The sequence below is a fragment of the Myxine glutinosa genome, chromosome 6, assembly GCF_964187855.1.
Source record: "Myxine glutinosa chromosome 6, kmMyxGlut1.1, whole genome shotgun sequence".
NCBI classification, from domain to species: Eukaryota; Metazoa; Chordata; class Myxini; order Myxiniformes; family Myxinidae; genus Myxine; species Myxine glutinosa.
Window position 1 is genome coordinate 60,327,545 of NC_136266.1, and position 17,028 is coordinate 60,344,572.

The 17,028-nt window shown below is 38.2% G+C and overlaps 2 protein-coding genes across 2 annotated transcripts; both read left to right on the top strand.

The window, feature by feature from the left end:
• Positions 1 to 1,371: 1,371 nt before the first annotated feature.
• LOC137414557 (uncharacterized) lies at positions 1,372 to 10,817 on the top strand. The gene is made up of 8 exons (XM_078781022.1): positions 1,372 to 2,733; positions 2,893 to 2,922; positions 6,467 to 6,634; positions 7,391 to 8,566; positions 9,109 to 9,192; positions 9,443 to 9,946; positions 10,029 to 10,715; positions 10,800 to 10,817. Exons 1-8 carry the CDS (start codon positions 1,372 to 1,374, stop codon positions 10,815 to 10,817), a joined length of 4,029 nt encoding a protein of 1,342 aa, XP_078637148.1.
• A 109-nt stretch (positions 10,818 to 10,926) lies between these two features.
• LOC144892709 (uncharacterized) lies at positions 10,927 to 16,906 on the top strand. Its single transcript, XM_078781023.1, has 5 exons — positions 10,927 to 12,225; positions 12,478 to 14,577; positions 15,448 to 16,035; positions 16,118 to 16,804; positions 16,889 to 16,906. The coding sequence occupies exons 1-5, from the start codon at positions 10,927 to 10,929 to the stop codon at positions 16,904 to 16,906; spliced, it is 4,692 nt and encodes a 1,563-aa protein (XP_078637149.1).
• The last annotated feature ends 122 nt before the right edge of the window (positions 16,907 to 17,028 follow it).

The following is a 17,028-nucleotide window of genomic DNA, read 5'->3' on the forward strand; positions in this document are numbered from 1 at the left end:
ATCTCCCAGGGAAGTGGGCATTCAGCCATTCACGAACAACAATAGCAAAATGTGGAGGAGTGCCATCTTGCATGAAAATCAAATCTTCAACATTCTCCGAAGCACTGATAATTGGCCAGATTTCGCCTTGCAGCATGGTGAGGTACCTTTTGGCATTCATGGTATCGCGAAGAATGAAGGGACCTACAATCCTTTCCGAAGTCATTCCACACCACACCGTTACCTTGGGCCGATATTGCGTTTTTTCAGATATAACACGAGGATCTTCTCCTGCCCAGTAATAGCAGTTGTGACGGTTCACAAACCCACCGATGTGAAATACCGCTTCATCAGACCAGAGGATATTTTTAAAGAGATCAGACCAATCTTCATATCACTAGCTGGGCACGCTCCTGCAGGGTAAGACGTCCAGCCATGTTTGTAGGGCTTCCGAATTTCAAACAAAAAATAATCTGAAAAAAAAGCCAACACAGATTAAATTCTCATACATTAAGGAACAAACACTAAAAATTTGAGAAAAAAAACATTACAATAAATAATTAATTTCTAAATATTTTAAAATAGGGAGTTACTTTTCAATCACCGTGTATATCTGCACTATTCCGGAGTGTCTGAACTTACAAAAGGTTGAAGAGGGTGTGAAGAGACAAGCACCTCAACCTGTCCTTATTCGCAGACTAATTTGGCACGATCAAGACGAGGTCAAGCACACTGCGTGACAACAACTTCAAGCTCTATGAGCAAGTCTTGGTGCCTCTGTTTGAGAATTTGAAATTGATTGGTAAATGCCCTTTAATCATCACCTGGGAAATAATCAACTCTACTGAGGTTTCGTGAATGGAATGTATTTTTCAAAAGTTATTCACGACGTGTAACGTATCATTGTTATGGTGCATGGAGGTGCGAAATTTAAATGATCGCTCATTAAAAAGGATTTTTGTAATTGATTTTTAATGCGCTAATTGTCTCTCTCTCTCTCTCTCTCTCTCTCTCTCTATCTCTCTATCTCTCTATCTCTCTCTCTCCTGTTTTTCCTTCATTTCTTCTTCAGTTTTATTTCAACAACACAAAGGACAAACTGGGAAGAAGTTGAACACATGCTCATTGTGTCGTGAGGATTTTGCACACTCGTCCACATTGAGACAAAATTGGTGAAGAATCAGCACAAGTGTTGTAAGGATTTCGTGGTTATCAGCATCAAGTCAAAAGGATCAAATGGAGATGGATACATCAAGTAGTGGGAGAACCCCGTTACACCTGCTGAAACCTGCGAATGAAGATAACAACCAACGGGGGAAGTTGTACAAGTGTTCTGTGTGTTCAAAGGTTTTTCGTCATTCATCAAATTTAAATACACACAAACTAATTCACATGGGGGAGAAACCGTACAAGTGTGGTGTGTGTTCTAAGGTTTTTCGTTGTTTATCAAATTTAAATACACACAAACTAATTCACATGGGGGAGAAACCGCACAAGTGTTCTGTGTGTTCAAAGGTTTTTCGTCATTCATCAAATTTAAATACACACAAACTAATTCACATGGGGGAGAAACCATACAAGTGTGGTGTGTGTTCTAAGGTTTTTCGTCATTTATCAAATTTAAATACACACAAACTAATTCACATGGGGGAGAAACCGTACAAGTGTCGTGTGTGTTCTAAGGTTTTTCGTCATTCATCAAATTTAAATACACACAAACTAATTCACATGGGGGAGAAACCGTACAAGTGTGGTGTGTGTTCTAAGGTTTTTCATCATTTATCAAATTTAAATACACATAAACTAATTCACATGGGGGAGAAACCGTACAAGTGTTGTGTGTGTTCAAAGGTTTTTCGTCATTCATCATATTTAAATGCACACAAACTAATTCACACGGGAGAGAAGCCGCACAAGTGTTCTGTGTGTTTGAAGGTTTTTCGTCATTCATCAAACTTAAATACACACAAACTAATTCACACGGGAGAGAAGCCGCACAAGTGTTCTGTGTGTTTGAAGGTTTTTCGTCATTCATCAAATTTAATTGCACACAAACTAATTCACACGGGAGAGAAGCCACACAAGTGTGGTGTGTGTTTGAAGGTTTTTCGTCATTCATCAAATTTAAATACACACAAACTAATTCACATGGGGGAGAAACCGTACAAGTGTGGTGTGTGTTTGAAGGTTTTTCGTCATTCATCAAATTTAAATACACACAAACTAATTCACATGGGGGAGAAACCGTACAAGTGTGGTGTGTGTTCTAAGGTTTTTCGTCATTCATCAAATTTAAATACACACAAACTAATTCACATGGGGGAGAAACCGTACAAGTGTTGTGTGTGTTCAAAGGTTTTTCGTCATTCATCATATTTAAATGCACACAAACTAATTCACACGGGAGAGAAGCCGCACAAGTGTTCTGTGTGTTTGAAGGTTTTTCGTCATTCATCAAATTTAATTGCACACAAACTAATACACACGGGAGAGAAGCCACACAAGTGTTCTGTGTGTTCAAAGGTTTTTCGTCATTCATCAAATTTAAATACACACAAACTAATTCACATGGGGGAGAAACCGTACAAGTGTGGTGTGTGTTCTAAGGTTTTTCGTCATTCATCAAATTTAAATACACACAAACTAATTCACATGGGGGAGAAACCGTTCAAGTGTGGTGTGTGTTCTAAGGTTTTTCGTCATTCATCAAATTTAAATACACACAAACTAATTCACACGGGAGAGAAGCCGCACAAGTGTTCTGTGTGTTCAAAGGTTTTTCGTCATTCATCAAATTTAAATACACACAAACTAATTCACATGGGGGAGAAACCGTACAAGTGTGGTGTGTGTTCTAAGGTTTTTCGTCATTTATCAAATTTAAATACACACAAACTAATTCACATGGGGGAGAAACCGTACAAGTGTTCTGTGTGTTCAAAGGTTTTTCGTCATTCATCAAATGTAAATGCACACAAACTAATTCACATGGGAGAGAAGCCGCATAAGTGTTCTGCGTGTTCAAAGGTTTTTTGTCATTCATCTATCTATAATTCCAGTAATCTCTGTGTGTGTGTGTGTCTGTGTGTCTGTGTGTGTGTATGCGACCGCTGTTTCTCGACAACTACCGGTCCGATATACTTGAAACTTGCCAGGTATATTGCTGGGGACCCGAGGATGTGCCTTTTCAAGGTTTTAAATTAATCGGACAAGTAGTTACCGAGCTATGGCGATTTCTTTACCAAACTCCGCAAGCCGTTCGCTTTGGACCAAACCATTTCATGTAAATAGAGGGGGGGGGGGGGGGGATTGTCACCGTACTCGCAAGCCGTTCGCTTTGGACCAAACCATTCCATGTAAATAGAGGGGGGGGGGGGGGGATTGTCACCGTACTCGCAAGCCGTTCGCTTTGGACCAAACCATTTCATGTAAATAGAGGGGGGGGATTGTCACCGTACTCGCAAGCCGTCCGCTTTGGCTTTGCGAATGGACCAAACCATTTCATGTAAATAGAGGGGGGGGATATAATTTTAGATATATATATAGTACGGGCATGCCCTAGTCAAATTTAAATACACACAAACTAATTCACATGGGGGAGAAACCGTACAAGTGTGGTGTGTGTTCGAAGGTTTTTCCTCATTCATCAAATTTAAATACACACAAACTAATTCACATGGGGGAGAAACCGTTCAAGTGTGGTGTGTGTTCTAAGGTTTTTCGTCGTTCATCAAATTTAAATACACACAAACTAATTCACATGGGGGAGAAACCGTTCAAGTGTGGTGTGTGTTCTAAGGTTTTTCGTCATTCATCAAATTTTAATACACACAAACTAATTCACACGGGAGAGAAGCCGCACAAGTGTTCTGTGTTCAAAGGTTTTTCGTCATTCATCAAATATAAATACACACAAACTAATTCACATGGGGGAGAAACCGTACAAGTGTGGTGTGTGTTCTAAGGTTTTTCGTCATTCATCAAATTTAAATACACACAAACTAATTCACATGGGGGAGAAACCGTACAAGTGTGGTGTGTGTTCTAAGGTTTTTCGTCATTTATCAAATTTAAATACACACAAACTAATTCACATGGGGGAGAAACCGTACAAGTGTTGTGTGTGTTCAAAGGTTTTTCGTCATTCATCATATTTAAATGCACACAAACTAATTCACACGGGAGAGAAGCCGCACAAGTGTTCTGTGTGTTTGAAGGTTTTTCGTCATTCATCAAATTTAAATACACACAAACTAATTCACACGGGAGAGAAGCCGCACAAGTGTTCTGTGTGTTTGAAGGTTTTTCGTCATTCATCAAATTTAATTGCACACAAACTAATACACACGGGAGAGAAGCCACACAAGTGTTCTGTGTGTTCAAAGGTTTTTCGTCATTCATCAAATTTAAATAAACACAAACTAATTCACACGGGGGAGAAACCGTACAAGTGTTCTGTGTGTTCAAAGGTTTTTCGTCATTCATCAAATTTAAATACACACAAACTAATTCACATGGGGGAGAAACCGTACAAGTGTGGTGTGTTCTAAGGTTTTTCGTCATTCATCAAATTTAAATACACACAAACTAATTCACATGGGGGAGAAACCGTACAAGTGTGGTGTGTTCTAAGGTTTTTCGTCATTCATCAAATTTAAATACACACAAACTAATTCACATGGGGGAGAAACCGTTCAAGTGTGGTGTGTGTTCTAAGGTTTTTCATCATTCATCAAATTTAAATACACACAAACTAATTCACACGGGAGAGAAGCCGCACAAGTGTTCTGTGTGTTCAAAGGTTTTTCGTCATTCATCAAATTTAAGTACACACAAACTAATTCACATGGGGGAGAAACCGTACAAGTGTGGTGTGTGTTCTAAGGTTTTTCGTCATTTATCAAATTTAAATACACACAAACTAATTCACATGGGGGAGAAACCGTACAAGTGTTCTGTGTGTTCAAAGGTTTTTCGTCATTCATCAAATTTAAATGCACACAATCTAATTCACACGGGAGAGAAGCCGCACAAGTGTTCTGTGTGTTCAAAGGTTTTTCGTCATTCATCAAATTTAAGTACACACAAACTAATTCACATGGGGGAGAAACCGTACAAGTGTGGTGTGTGTTCTAAGGTTTTTCGTCATTTATCAAATTTAAATACACACAAACTAATTCACATGGGGGAGAAACCGTTCAAGTGTGGTGTGTGTTCTAAGGTTTTTCGTCGTTCATCAAATTTAAATACACACAAACTAATTCACACGGGAGAGAAGCCGCACTGCCGCACAAGTGTTCTGTGTGTTCAAAGGTTTTTCTTCATTCATCAAATTTAAATACACACAAACTAATTCACATGGGGGAGAAACCGTACAAGTGTTCTGTGTGTTCAAAGGTTTTTCGTCATTCATCAAATTTAAATGCTCACAAACTAATTCACATGGGAGAGAAGCCCTCTAAGTGTTCTGTGTTCAAAGGTTTTTCGTCATTCATCAAATTTAAATACACACAAACTAATTCACATGGGGGAGAAACCGTACAAGTGTGGTGTGTGTTCTAAGGTTTTTCGTCATTTATCAAATTTAAATACACACAAACTAATTCACATGGGGGAGAAACCGCACAAGTGTTCTGTGTGTTCAAAGGTTTTTCGTCATTCATCAAATTTAAATACACACAAACTAATTCACATGGGGGAGAAACCATACAAGTGTGGTGTGTGTTCTAAGGTTTTTCGTCATTTATCAAATTTAAATACACACAAACTAATTCACATGGGGGAGAAACCGTACAAGTGTTCTGTGTGTTCAAAGGTTTTTCGTCATTCATCAAATTTAAATACACACAAACTAATTCACATGGGGGAGAAACCATTCAAGTGTGGTGTGTGTTCTAAGGTTTTTCGTCATTCATCAAATTTAAATACACACAAACTAATTCACATGGGGGAGAAACCGTACAAGTGTTCTGTGTGTTCAAAGGTTTTTCGTCATTCATCAAATTTAAATGCACACAAACTAATTCACATGGGAGAGAAGCCGCACAAGTGTTCTGTGTGTTCAAATGTTTTTCGTCATTCATCAAATTTAAATACACACAAACTAATTCACATGGGGGAGAAACCGTACAAGTGTGGTGTGTGTTCTAAGGTTTTTCGTCATTTATCAAATTTAAATACACACAAACTAATTCACATGGGGGAGAAACCACACAAGTGTTCTGTGTGTTCAAAGGTTTTTCGTCATTCATCAAATTTAAATACACACAAACTAATTCACATGGGGGAGAAACCGTACAAGTGGGGTGTGTGTTCTAAGGTTTTTCGTCATTTATCAAATTTAAATACACACAAACTAATTCACATGGGGGAAAACCCGTTCAAGTGTTCTGTGTGTTCAAAGGTTTTTCGTCATTCATCAAATTTAAATACACACAAACTAATTCACATGGGGGAGAAACCGTTCAAGTGTGGTATGTGTTCTAAGGTTTTTCATCATTCATCAAATTTAAATACACACAAACTAATTCACACGGGAGAGAAGCCGCACAAGTGTTCTGTGTGTTCAAAGGTTTTTCGTCATTCATCAAATTTAAATACACACAAACTAATTCACATGGGGGAGAAACCGTACAAGTGTGGTGTGTGTTCTAAGGTTTTTCGTCATTCATCAAATTTAAATACACACAAACTAATTCACATGGGGGAGAAACCGTACAAGTGTGGTGTGTGTTCTAAGGTTTTTCGTCATTCATCAAATTTAAATACACACAAACTAATTCACATGGGGGAGAAACCGTACAAGTGTTCTGTATTTTTAAAGGTTTTTCGTCATTCATCAAATTTAAATGCACACAAACTAATTCACATGGGAGAGAAGCCGCACAAGTGTTCTGTGTGTTCAAAGGTTTTTCGTCATTCATCAAATTTAAATACACACAAACTAATTCACATGGGGGAGAAACCGTACAAGTGTGGTGTGTGTTCTAAGGTTTTTCGTTGTTTATCAAATTTAAATACACACAAACTAATTCACATGGGGGAGAAACCGCACAAGTGTTCTGTGTGTTCAAAGGTTTTTCGTCATTCATCAAATTTAAATACACACAAACTAATTCACATGGGGGAGAAACCATACAAGTGTGGTGTGTGTTCTAAGGTTTTTCGTCATTCATCAAATTTAAATACACACAAACTAATTCACATGGGGGAGAAACCGTACAAGTGTGGTGTGTGTTCTAAGGTTTTTCGTCATTCATCAAAGTTAAATACACACAAACTAATTCACATGGGGGAGAAACCGTACAAGTGTGGTGTGTGTTCTAAGGTTTTTCGTCATTTATCAAATTTAAATGCACACAAACTAATTCACACGGGAGAGAAGCCGCACAAGTGTTCTGTGTGTTTGAAGGTTTTTCGTCATTCATCAAACTTAAATACACACAAACTAATTCACACGGGAGAGAAGCCGCACAAGTGTTCTGTGTGTTTGAAGGTTTTTCGTCATTCATCAAATTTAATTGCACACAAACTAATTCACACGGGAGAGAAGCCACACAAGTGTGGTGTGTGTTTGAAGGTTTTTCGTCATTCATCAAATTTAAATACACACAAACTAATTCACATGGGGGAGAAACCGTACAAGTGTGGTGTGTGTTTGAAGGTTTTTCGTCATTCATCAAATTTAAATACACACAAACTAATTCACATGGGGGAGAAACCGTACAAGTGTGGTGTGTGTTCTAAGGTTTTTCGTCATTCATCAAATTTAAATACACACAAACTAATTCACATGGGGGAGAAACCGTACAAGTGTTGTGTGTGTTCAAAGGTTTTTCGTCATTCATCATATTTAAATGCACACAAACTAATTCACACGGGAGAGAAGCCGCACAAGTGTTCTGTGTGTTTGAAAGTTTTTCGTCATTCATCAAATTTAAATACACACAAACTAATTCACACGGGAGAGAAGCCGCACAAGTGTTCTGTGTGTTTGAAGGTTTTTCGTCATTCATCAAATTTCATTGCACACAAACTAATACACACGGGAGAGAAGCCACACAAGTGTTCTGTGTGTTCAAAGGTTTTTCGTCATTCATCAAATTTAAATACACACAAACTAATTCACATGGGGGAGAAACCGTACAAGTGTGGTGTGTGTTCTAAGGTTTTTCGTCATTCATCAAATTTAAATACACACAAACTAATTCACATGGGGGAGAAACCGTTCAAGTGTGGTGTGTGTTCTAAGGTTTTTCGTCATTCATCAAATTTAAATACACACAAACTAATTCACACGGGAGAGAAGCCGCACAAGTGTTCTGTGTGTTCAAAGGTTTTTCGTCATTCATCAAATTTAAATACACACAAACTAATTCACATGGGGGAGAAACCGTACAAGTGTGGTGTGTGTTCTAAGGTTTTTCGTCATTTATCAAAGTTAAATACACACAAACTAATTCACATGGGGGAGAAACCGTACAAGTGTTCTGTGTGTTCAAAGGTTTCTCGTCATTCATCAAATGTAAATGCACACAAACTAATTCACATGGGAGAGAAGCCGCACAAGTGTTCTGCGTGTTCAAAGGTTTTTTGTCATTCATCTATCTATAATTCCAGTAATCTCTGTGTGTGTGTGTGTCTGTGTGTGTGTATGCGACCGCTGTTTCTCGACAACTACCGGTCCGATATACTTGAAACTTGCCAGGTATATTGCTGGGGACCCGAGGATGTGCCTTTTCAAGGTTTTAAATTAATCGGACAAGTAGTTACCGAGCTATGGCGATTTCTTTACCAAACTCCGCAAGCCGTTCGCTTTGGACCAAACCATTTCATGTAAATAGAGGGGGGGGGGGGGGGGGTATTGTCACCGTACTCGCAAGCCGTTCGCTTTGGACCAAACCATTCCATGTAAATAGAGGGGGGGGGGGGGGGGGATTGTCACCGTACTCGCAAGCCGTCCGCTTTGGCTTTGCGAATGGACCAAACCATTTCATGTAAATAGAGGGGGGGGGGGGGGGATATAATTTTAGATATATATATAGTACGGGCATGCCCTAGTCAAATTTAAATACACACAAACTAATTCACATGGGGGAGAAACCGTACAAGTGTGGTGTGTGTTCGAAGGTTTTTCCTCATTCATCAAATTTAAATACACACAAACTAATTCACATGGGGGAGAAACCGTTCAAGTGTGGTGTGTGTTCTAAGGTTTTTCGTCGTTCATCAAATTTAAATACACACAAACTAATTCACATGGGGGAGAAACCGTTCAAGTGTGGTGTGTGTTCTAAGGTTTTTCGTCATTCATCAAATTTTAATACACACAAACTAATTCACATGGGAGAGAAGCCGCACAAGTGTTCTGTGTTCAAAGGTTTTTCGTCATTCATCAAATATAAATACACACAAACTAATTCACATGGGGGAGAAACCGTACAAGTGTGGTGTGTGTTCTAAGGTTTTTCGTCATTCATCAAATTTAAATACACACAAACTAATTCACATGGGGGAGAAACCGTACAAGTGTGGTGTGTGTTCTAAGGTTTTTCGTCATTTATCAAATTTAAATACACACAAACTAATTCACATGGGGGAGAAACCGTACAAGTGTTGTGTGTGTTCAAAGGTTTTTCGTCATTCATCATATTTAAATGCACACAAACTAATTCACACGGGAGAGAAGCCGCACAAGTGTTCTGTGTGTTTGAAGGTTTTTCGTCATTCATCAAATTTAAATACACACAAACTAATTCACACGGGAGAGAAGCCGCACAAGTGTTCTGTGTGTTTCAAGGTTTTTCGTCATTCATCAAATTTAATTGCACACAAACTAATACACACGGGAGAGAAGCCACACAAGTGTTCTGTGTGTTCAAAGGTTTTTCGTCATTCATCAAATTTAAATAAACACAAACTAATTCACACGGGGGAGAAACCGTACAAGTGTTCTGTGTGTTCAAAGGTTTTTCGTCATTCATCAAATTTAAATACACACAAACTAATTCACATGGGGGAGAAACCGTACAAGTGTGGTGTGTTCTAAGGTTTTTCGTCATTCATCAAATTTAAATACACACAAACTAATTCACATGGGGGAGAAACCGTTCAAGTGTGGTGTGTGTTCTAAGGTTTTTCATCTTTCATCAAATTTAAATACACACAAACTAATTCACACGGGAGAGAAGCCGCACAAGTGTTCTGTGTGTTCAAAGGTTTTTCGTCATTCATCAAATTTAAGTACACACAAACTAATTCACATGGGGGAGAAACCGTACAAGTGTGGTGTGTGTTCTAAGGTTTTTCGTCATTTATCAAATTTAAATACACACAAACTAATTCACATGGGGGAGAAACCGTACAAGTGTTCTGTGTGTTCAAAGGTTTTTCGTCATTCATCAAATTTAAATGCACACAATCTAATTCACACGGGAGAGAAGCCGCACAAGTGTTCTGTGTGTTCAAATGTTTTTCGTCATTCATCAAATTTAAATACACACAAACTAATTCACATGGGGGAGAAACCGTACAAGTGTGGTGTGTGTTTGAAGGTTTTTCCTCATTCATCAAATTTAAATACACACAAACTAATTCACATGGGGGAGAAACCGTTCAAGTGTGGTGTGTGTTCTAAGGTTTTTCGTCGTTCATCAAATTTAAATACACACAAACTAATTCACACGGGAGAGAAGCCGCACTGCCGTCTGCCGCACAAGTGTTCTGTGTGTTCAAAGGTTTTTCTTCATTCATCAAATTTAAATACACACAAACTAATTCACATGGGGGAGAAACCGTACAAGTGTTCTGTGTGTTCAAAGGTTTTTCGTCATTCATAAAATTTAAATGCTCACAAACTAATTCACATGGGAGAGAAGCCCTCTAAGTGTTCTGTGTTCAAAGGTTTTTCGTCATTCATCAAATTTAAATACACACAAACTAATTCACATGGGGGAGAAACCGTACAAGTGTGGTGTGTGTTCTAAGGTTTTTCGTCATTTATCAAATTTAAATACACACAAACTAATTCACATGGGGGAGAAACCGCACAAGTGTTCTGTGTGTTCAAAGGTTTTTCGTCATTCATCAAATTTAAATACACACAAACTAATTCACATGGGGGAGAAACCATACAAGTGTGGTGTGTGTTCTAAGGTTTTTCGTCATTTATCAAATTTAAATACACACAAACTAATTCACATGGGGGAGAAACCGTACAAGTGTTCTGTGTGTTCAAAGGTTTTTCGTCATTCATCAAATTTAAATACACACAAACTAATTCACATGGGGGAGAAACCATTCAAGTGTGGTGTGTGTTCTAAGGTTTTTCGTCATTCATCAAATTTAAATACACACAAACTAATTCACATGGGGGAGAAACCGTACAAGTGTTCTGTGTGTTCAAAGGTTTTTCGTCATTTATCAAATTTAAATACACACAAACTAATTCACATGGGGGAGAAACCACACAAGTGTTCTGTGTGTTCAAAGGTTTTTCGTCATTCATCAAATTTAAATACACACAAACTAATTCACATGGGGGAGAAACCGTACAAGTGGGGTGTGTGTTCTAAGGTTTTTCGTCATTTATCAAATTTAAATACACACAAACTAATTCACATGGGGGAAAACCCGTTCAAGTGTTCTGTGTGTTCAAAGATTTTTCGTCATTCATCAAATTTAAATACACACAAACTAATTCACATGGGGGAGAAACCGTTCAAGTGTGGTATGTGTTCTAAGGTTTTTCATCATTCATCAAATTTAAATACACACAAACTAATTCACACGGGAGAGAAGCCGCACAAGTGTTCTGTGTGTTCAAAGGTTTTTCGTCATTCATCAAATTTAAATACACACAAACTAATTCACATGGGGGAGAAACCGTACAAGTGTGGTGTGTGTTCTAAGGTTTTTCGTCATTCATCAAATTTAAATACACACAAACTAATTCACATGGGGGAGAAACCGTACAAGTGTGGTGTGTGTTCTAAGGTTTTTCGTCATTCATCAAATTTAAATACACACAAACTAATTCACATGGGGGAGAAACCGTACAAGTGTTCTGTGTGTTCAAAGGTTTTTCGTCATTCATCAAATTTAAATGCACACAAACTAATTCACATGGGAGAGAAGCCGCACAAGTGTTCTGTGTGTTCAAAGGTTTTTCGTCATTCATCAAATTTAAATACACACAAACTAATTCACATGGGGGAGAAACCGTACAAGTGTGGTGTGTGTTCTAAGGTTTTTCGTTGTTTATCAAATTTAAATACACACAAACTAATTCACATGGGGGAGAAACCACACAAGTGTTCTGTGTGTTCAAAGGTTTTTCGTCATTCATCAAATTTAAATACACACAAACTAATTCACATGGGGGAGAAACCGTACAAGTGGGGTGTGTGTTCTAAGGTTTTTCGTCATTTATCAAATTTAAATACACACAAACTAATTCACATGGGGGAAAACCCGTTCAAGTGTTCTGTGTGTTCAAAGGTTTTTCGTCATTCATCAAATTTAAATACACACAAACTAATTCACATGGGGGAGAAACCGTTCAAGTGTGGTATGTGTTCTAAGGTTTTTCATCATTCATCAAATTTAAATACACACAAACTAATTCACACGGGAGAGAAGCCGCACAAGTGTTCTGTGTGTTCAAAGGTTTTTCGTCATTCATCAAATTTAAATACACACAAACTAATTCACATGGGGGAGAAACCGTACAAGTGTGGTGTGTGTTCTAAGGTTTTTCGTCATTCATCAAATTTAAATACACACAAACTAATTCACATGGGGGAGAAACCGTACAAGTGTGGTGTGTGTTCTAAGGTTTTTCGTCATTCATCAAATTTAAATACACACAAACTAATTCACATGGGGGAGAAACCGTACAAGTGTTCTGTATTTTTAAAGGTTTTTCGTCATTCATCAAATTTAAATGCACACAAACTAATTCACATGGGAGAGAAGCCGCACAAGTGTTCTGTGTGTTCAAAGGTTTTTCGTCATTCATCAAATTTAAATACACACAAACTAATTCACATGGGGGAGAAACCGTACAAGTGTGGTGTGTGTTCTAAGGTTTTTCGTTGTTTATCAAATTTAAATACACACAAACTAATTCACATGGGGGAGAAACCGCACAAGTGTTCTGTGTGTTCAAAGGTTTTTCGTCATTCATCAAATTTAAATACACACAAACTAATTCACATGGGGGAGAAACCATACAAGTGTGGTGTGTGTTCTAAGGTTTTTCGTCATTCATCAAATTTAAATACACACAAACTAATTCACATGGGGGAGAAACCGTACAAGTGTGGTGTGTGTTCTAAGGTTTTTCGTCATTCATCAAAGTTAAATACACACAAACTAATTCACATGGGGGAGAAACCGTACAAGTGTGGTGTGTGTTCTAAGGTTTTTCGTCATTTATCAAATTTAAATGCACACAAACTAATTCACACGGGAGAGAAGCCGCACAAGTGTTCTGTGTGTTTGAAGGTTTTTCGTCATTCATCAAACTTAAATACACACAAACTAATTCACACGGGAGAGAAGCCGCACAAGTGTTCTGTGTGTTTGAAGGTTTTTCGTCATTCATCAAATTTAATTGCACACAAACTAATTCACACGGGAGAGAAGCCACACAAGTGTGGTGTGTGTTTGAAGGTTTTTCGTCATTCATCAAATTTAAATACACACAAACTAATTCACATGGGGGAGAAACCGTACAAGTGTGGTGTGTGTTTGAAGGTTTTTCGTCATTCATCAAATTTAAATACACACAAACTAATTCACATGGGGGAGAAACCGTACAAGTGTGGTGTGTGTTCTAAGGTTTTTCGTCATTCATCAAATTTAAATACACACAAACTAATTCACATGGGGGAGAAACCGTACAAGTGTTGTGTGTGTTCAAAGGTTTTTCGTCATTCATCATATTTAAATGCACACAAACTAATTCACACGGGAGAGAAGCCGCACAAGTGTTCTGTGTGTTTGAAAGTTTTTCGTCATTCATCAAATTTAAATACACACAAACTAATTCACACGGGAGAGAAGCCGCACAAGTGTTCTGTGTGTTTGAAGGTTTTTCGTCATTCATCAAATTTCATTGCACACAAACTAATACACACGGGAGAGAAGCCACACAAGTGTTCTGTGTGTTCAAAGGTTTTTCGTCATTCATCAAATTTAAATACACACAAACTAATTCACATGGGGGAGAAACCGTACAAGTGTGGTGTGTGTTCTAAGGTTTTTCGTCATTCATCAAATTTAAATACACACAAACTAATTCACATGGGGGAGAAACCGTTCAAGTGTGGTGTGTGTTCTAAGGTTTTTCGTCATTCATCAAATTTAAATACACACAAACTAATTCACACGGGAGAGAAGCCGCACAAGTGTTCTGTGTGTTCAAAGGTTTTTCGTCATTCATCAAATTTAAATACACACAAACTAATTCACATGGGGGAGAAACCGTACAAGTGTGGTGTGTGTTCTAAGGTTTTTCGTCATTTATCAAAGTTAAATACACACAAACTAATTCACATGGGGGAGAAACCGTACAAGTGTTCTGTGTGTTCAAAGGTTTCTCGTCATTCATCAAATGTAAATGCACACAAACTAATTCACATGGGAGAGAAGCCGCACAAGTGTTCTGCGTGTTCAAAGGTTTTTTGTCATTCATCTATCTATAATTCCAGTAATCTCTGTGTGTGTGTGTGTCTGTGTGTGTGTATGCGACCGCTGTTTCTCGACAACTACCGGTCCGATATACTTGAAACTTGCCAGGTATATTGCTGGGGACCCGAGGATGTGCCTTTTCAAGGTTTTAAATTAATCGGACAAGTAGTTACCGAGCTATGGCGATTTCTTTACCAAACTCCGCAAGCCGTTCGCTTTGGACCAAACCATTTCATGTAAATAGAGGGGGGGGGGGGGGATTGTCACCGTACTCGAAAGCCGTTCGCTTTGGACCAAACCATTCCATGTAAATAGAGGGGGGGGGGGGGGGGGGATTGTCACCGTACTCGCAAGCCGTCCGCTTTGGCTTTGCGAATGGACCAAACCATTTCATGTAAATAGAGGGGGGGGGGGGATATAATTTTAGATATATATATAGTACGGGCATGCCCTAGTCAAATTTAAATACACACAAACTAATTCACATGGGGGAGAAACCGTACAAGTGTGGTGTGTTCTCGAAGGTTTTTCCTCATTCATCAAATTTAAATACACACAAACTAATTCACATGGGGGAGAAACCGTTCAAGTGTGGTGTGTGTTCTAAGGTTTTTCGTCGTTCATCAAATTTAAATACACACAAACTAATTCACATGGGGGAGAAACCGTTCAAGTGTGGTGTGTGTTCTAAGGTTTTTCGTCATTCATCAAATTTTAATACACACAAACTAATTCACATGGGAGAGAAGCCGCACAAGTGTTCTGTGTTCAAAGGTTTTTCGTCATTCATCAAATATAAATACACACAAACTAATTCACATGGGGGAGAAACCGTACAAGTGTGGTGTGTGTTCTAAGGTTTTTCGTCATTCATCAAATTTAAATACACACAAACTAATTCACATGGGGGAGAAACCGTACAAGTGTGGTGTGTGTTCTAAGGTTTTTCGTCATTTATCAAATTTAAATACACACAAACTAATTCACATGGGGGAGAAACCGTACAAGTGTTGTGTGTGTTCAAAGGTTTTTCGTCATTCATCATATTTAAATGCACACAAACTAATTCACACGGGAGAGAAGCCGCACAAGTGTTCTGTGTGTTTGAAGGTTTTTCGTCATTCATCAAATTTAAATACACACAAACTAATTCACACGGGAGAGAAGCCGCACAAGTGTTCTGTGTGTTTCAAGGTTTTTCGTCATTCATCAAATTTAATTGCACACAAACTAATACACACGGGAGAGAAGCCACACAAGTGTTCTGTGTGTTCAAAGGTTTTTCGTCATTCATCAAATTTAAATAAACACAAACTAATTCACACGGGGGAGAAACCGTACAAGTGTTCTGTGTGTTCAAAGGTTTTTCGTCATTCATCAAATTTAAATACACACAAACTAATTCACATGGGGGAGAAACCGTACAAGTGTGGTGTGTTCTAAGGTTTTTCGTCATTCATCAAATTTAAATACACACAAACTAATTCACATGGGGGAGAAACCGTTCAAGTGTGGTGTGTGTTCTAAGGTTTTTCATCTTTCATCAAATTTAAATACACACAAACTAATTCACACGGGAGAGAAGCCGCACAAGTGTTCTGTGTGTTCAAAGGTTTTTCGTCATTCATCAAATTTAAGTACACACAAACTAATTCACATGGGGGAGAAACCGTACAAGTGTGGTGTGTGTTCTAAGGTTTTTCGTCATTTATCAAATTTAAATACACACAAACTAATTCACATGGGGGAGAAACCGTACAAGTGTTCTGTGTGTTCAAAGGTTTTTCGTCATTCATCAAATTTAAATGCACACAATCTAATTCACACGGGAGAGAAGCCGCACAAGTGTTCTGTGTGTTCAAATGTTTTTCGTCATTCATCAAATTTAAATACACACAAACTAATTCACATGGGGGAGAAACCGTACAAGTGTGGTGTGTGTTTGAAGGTTTTTCCTCATTCATCAAATTTAAATACACACAAACTAATTCACATGGGGGAGAAACCGTTCAAGTGTGGTGTGTGTTCTAAGGTTTTTCGTCGTTCATCAAATTTAAATACACACAAACTAATTCACACGGGAGAGAAGCCGCACTGCCGTCTGCCGCACAAGTGTTCTGTGTGTTCAAAGGTTTTTCTTCATTCATCAAATTTAAATACACACAAACTAATTCACATGGGGGAGAAACCGTACAAGTGTTCTGTGTGTTCAAAGGTTTTTCGTCATTCATAAAATTTAAATGCTCACAAACTAATTCACATGGGAGAGAAGCCCTCTAAGTGTTCTGTGTTCAAAGGTTTTTCGTCATTCATCAAATTTAAATACACACAAACTAATTCACATGGGGGAGAAAC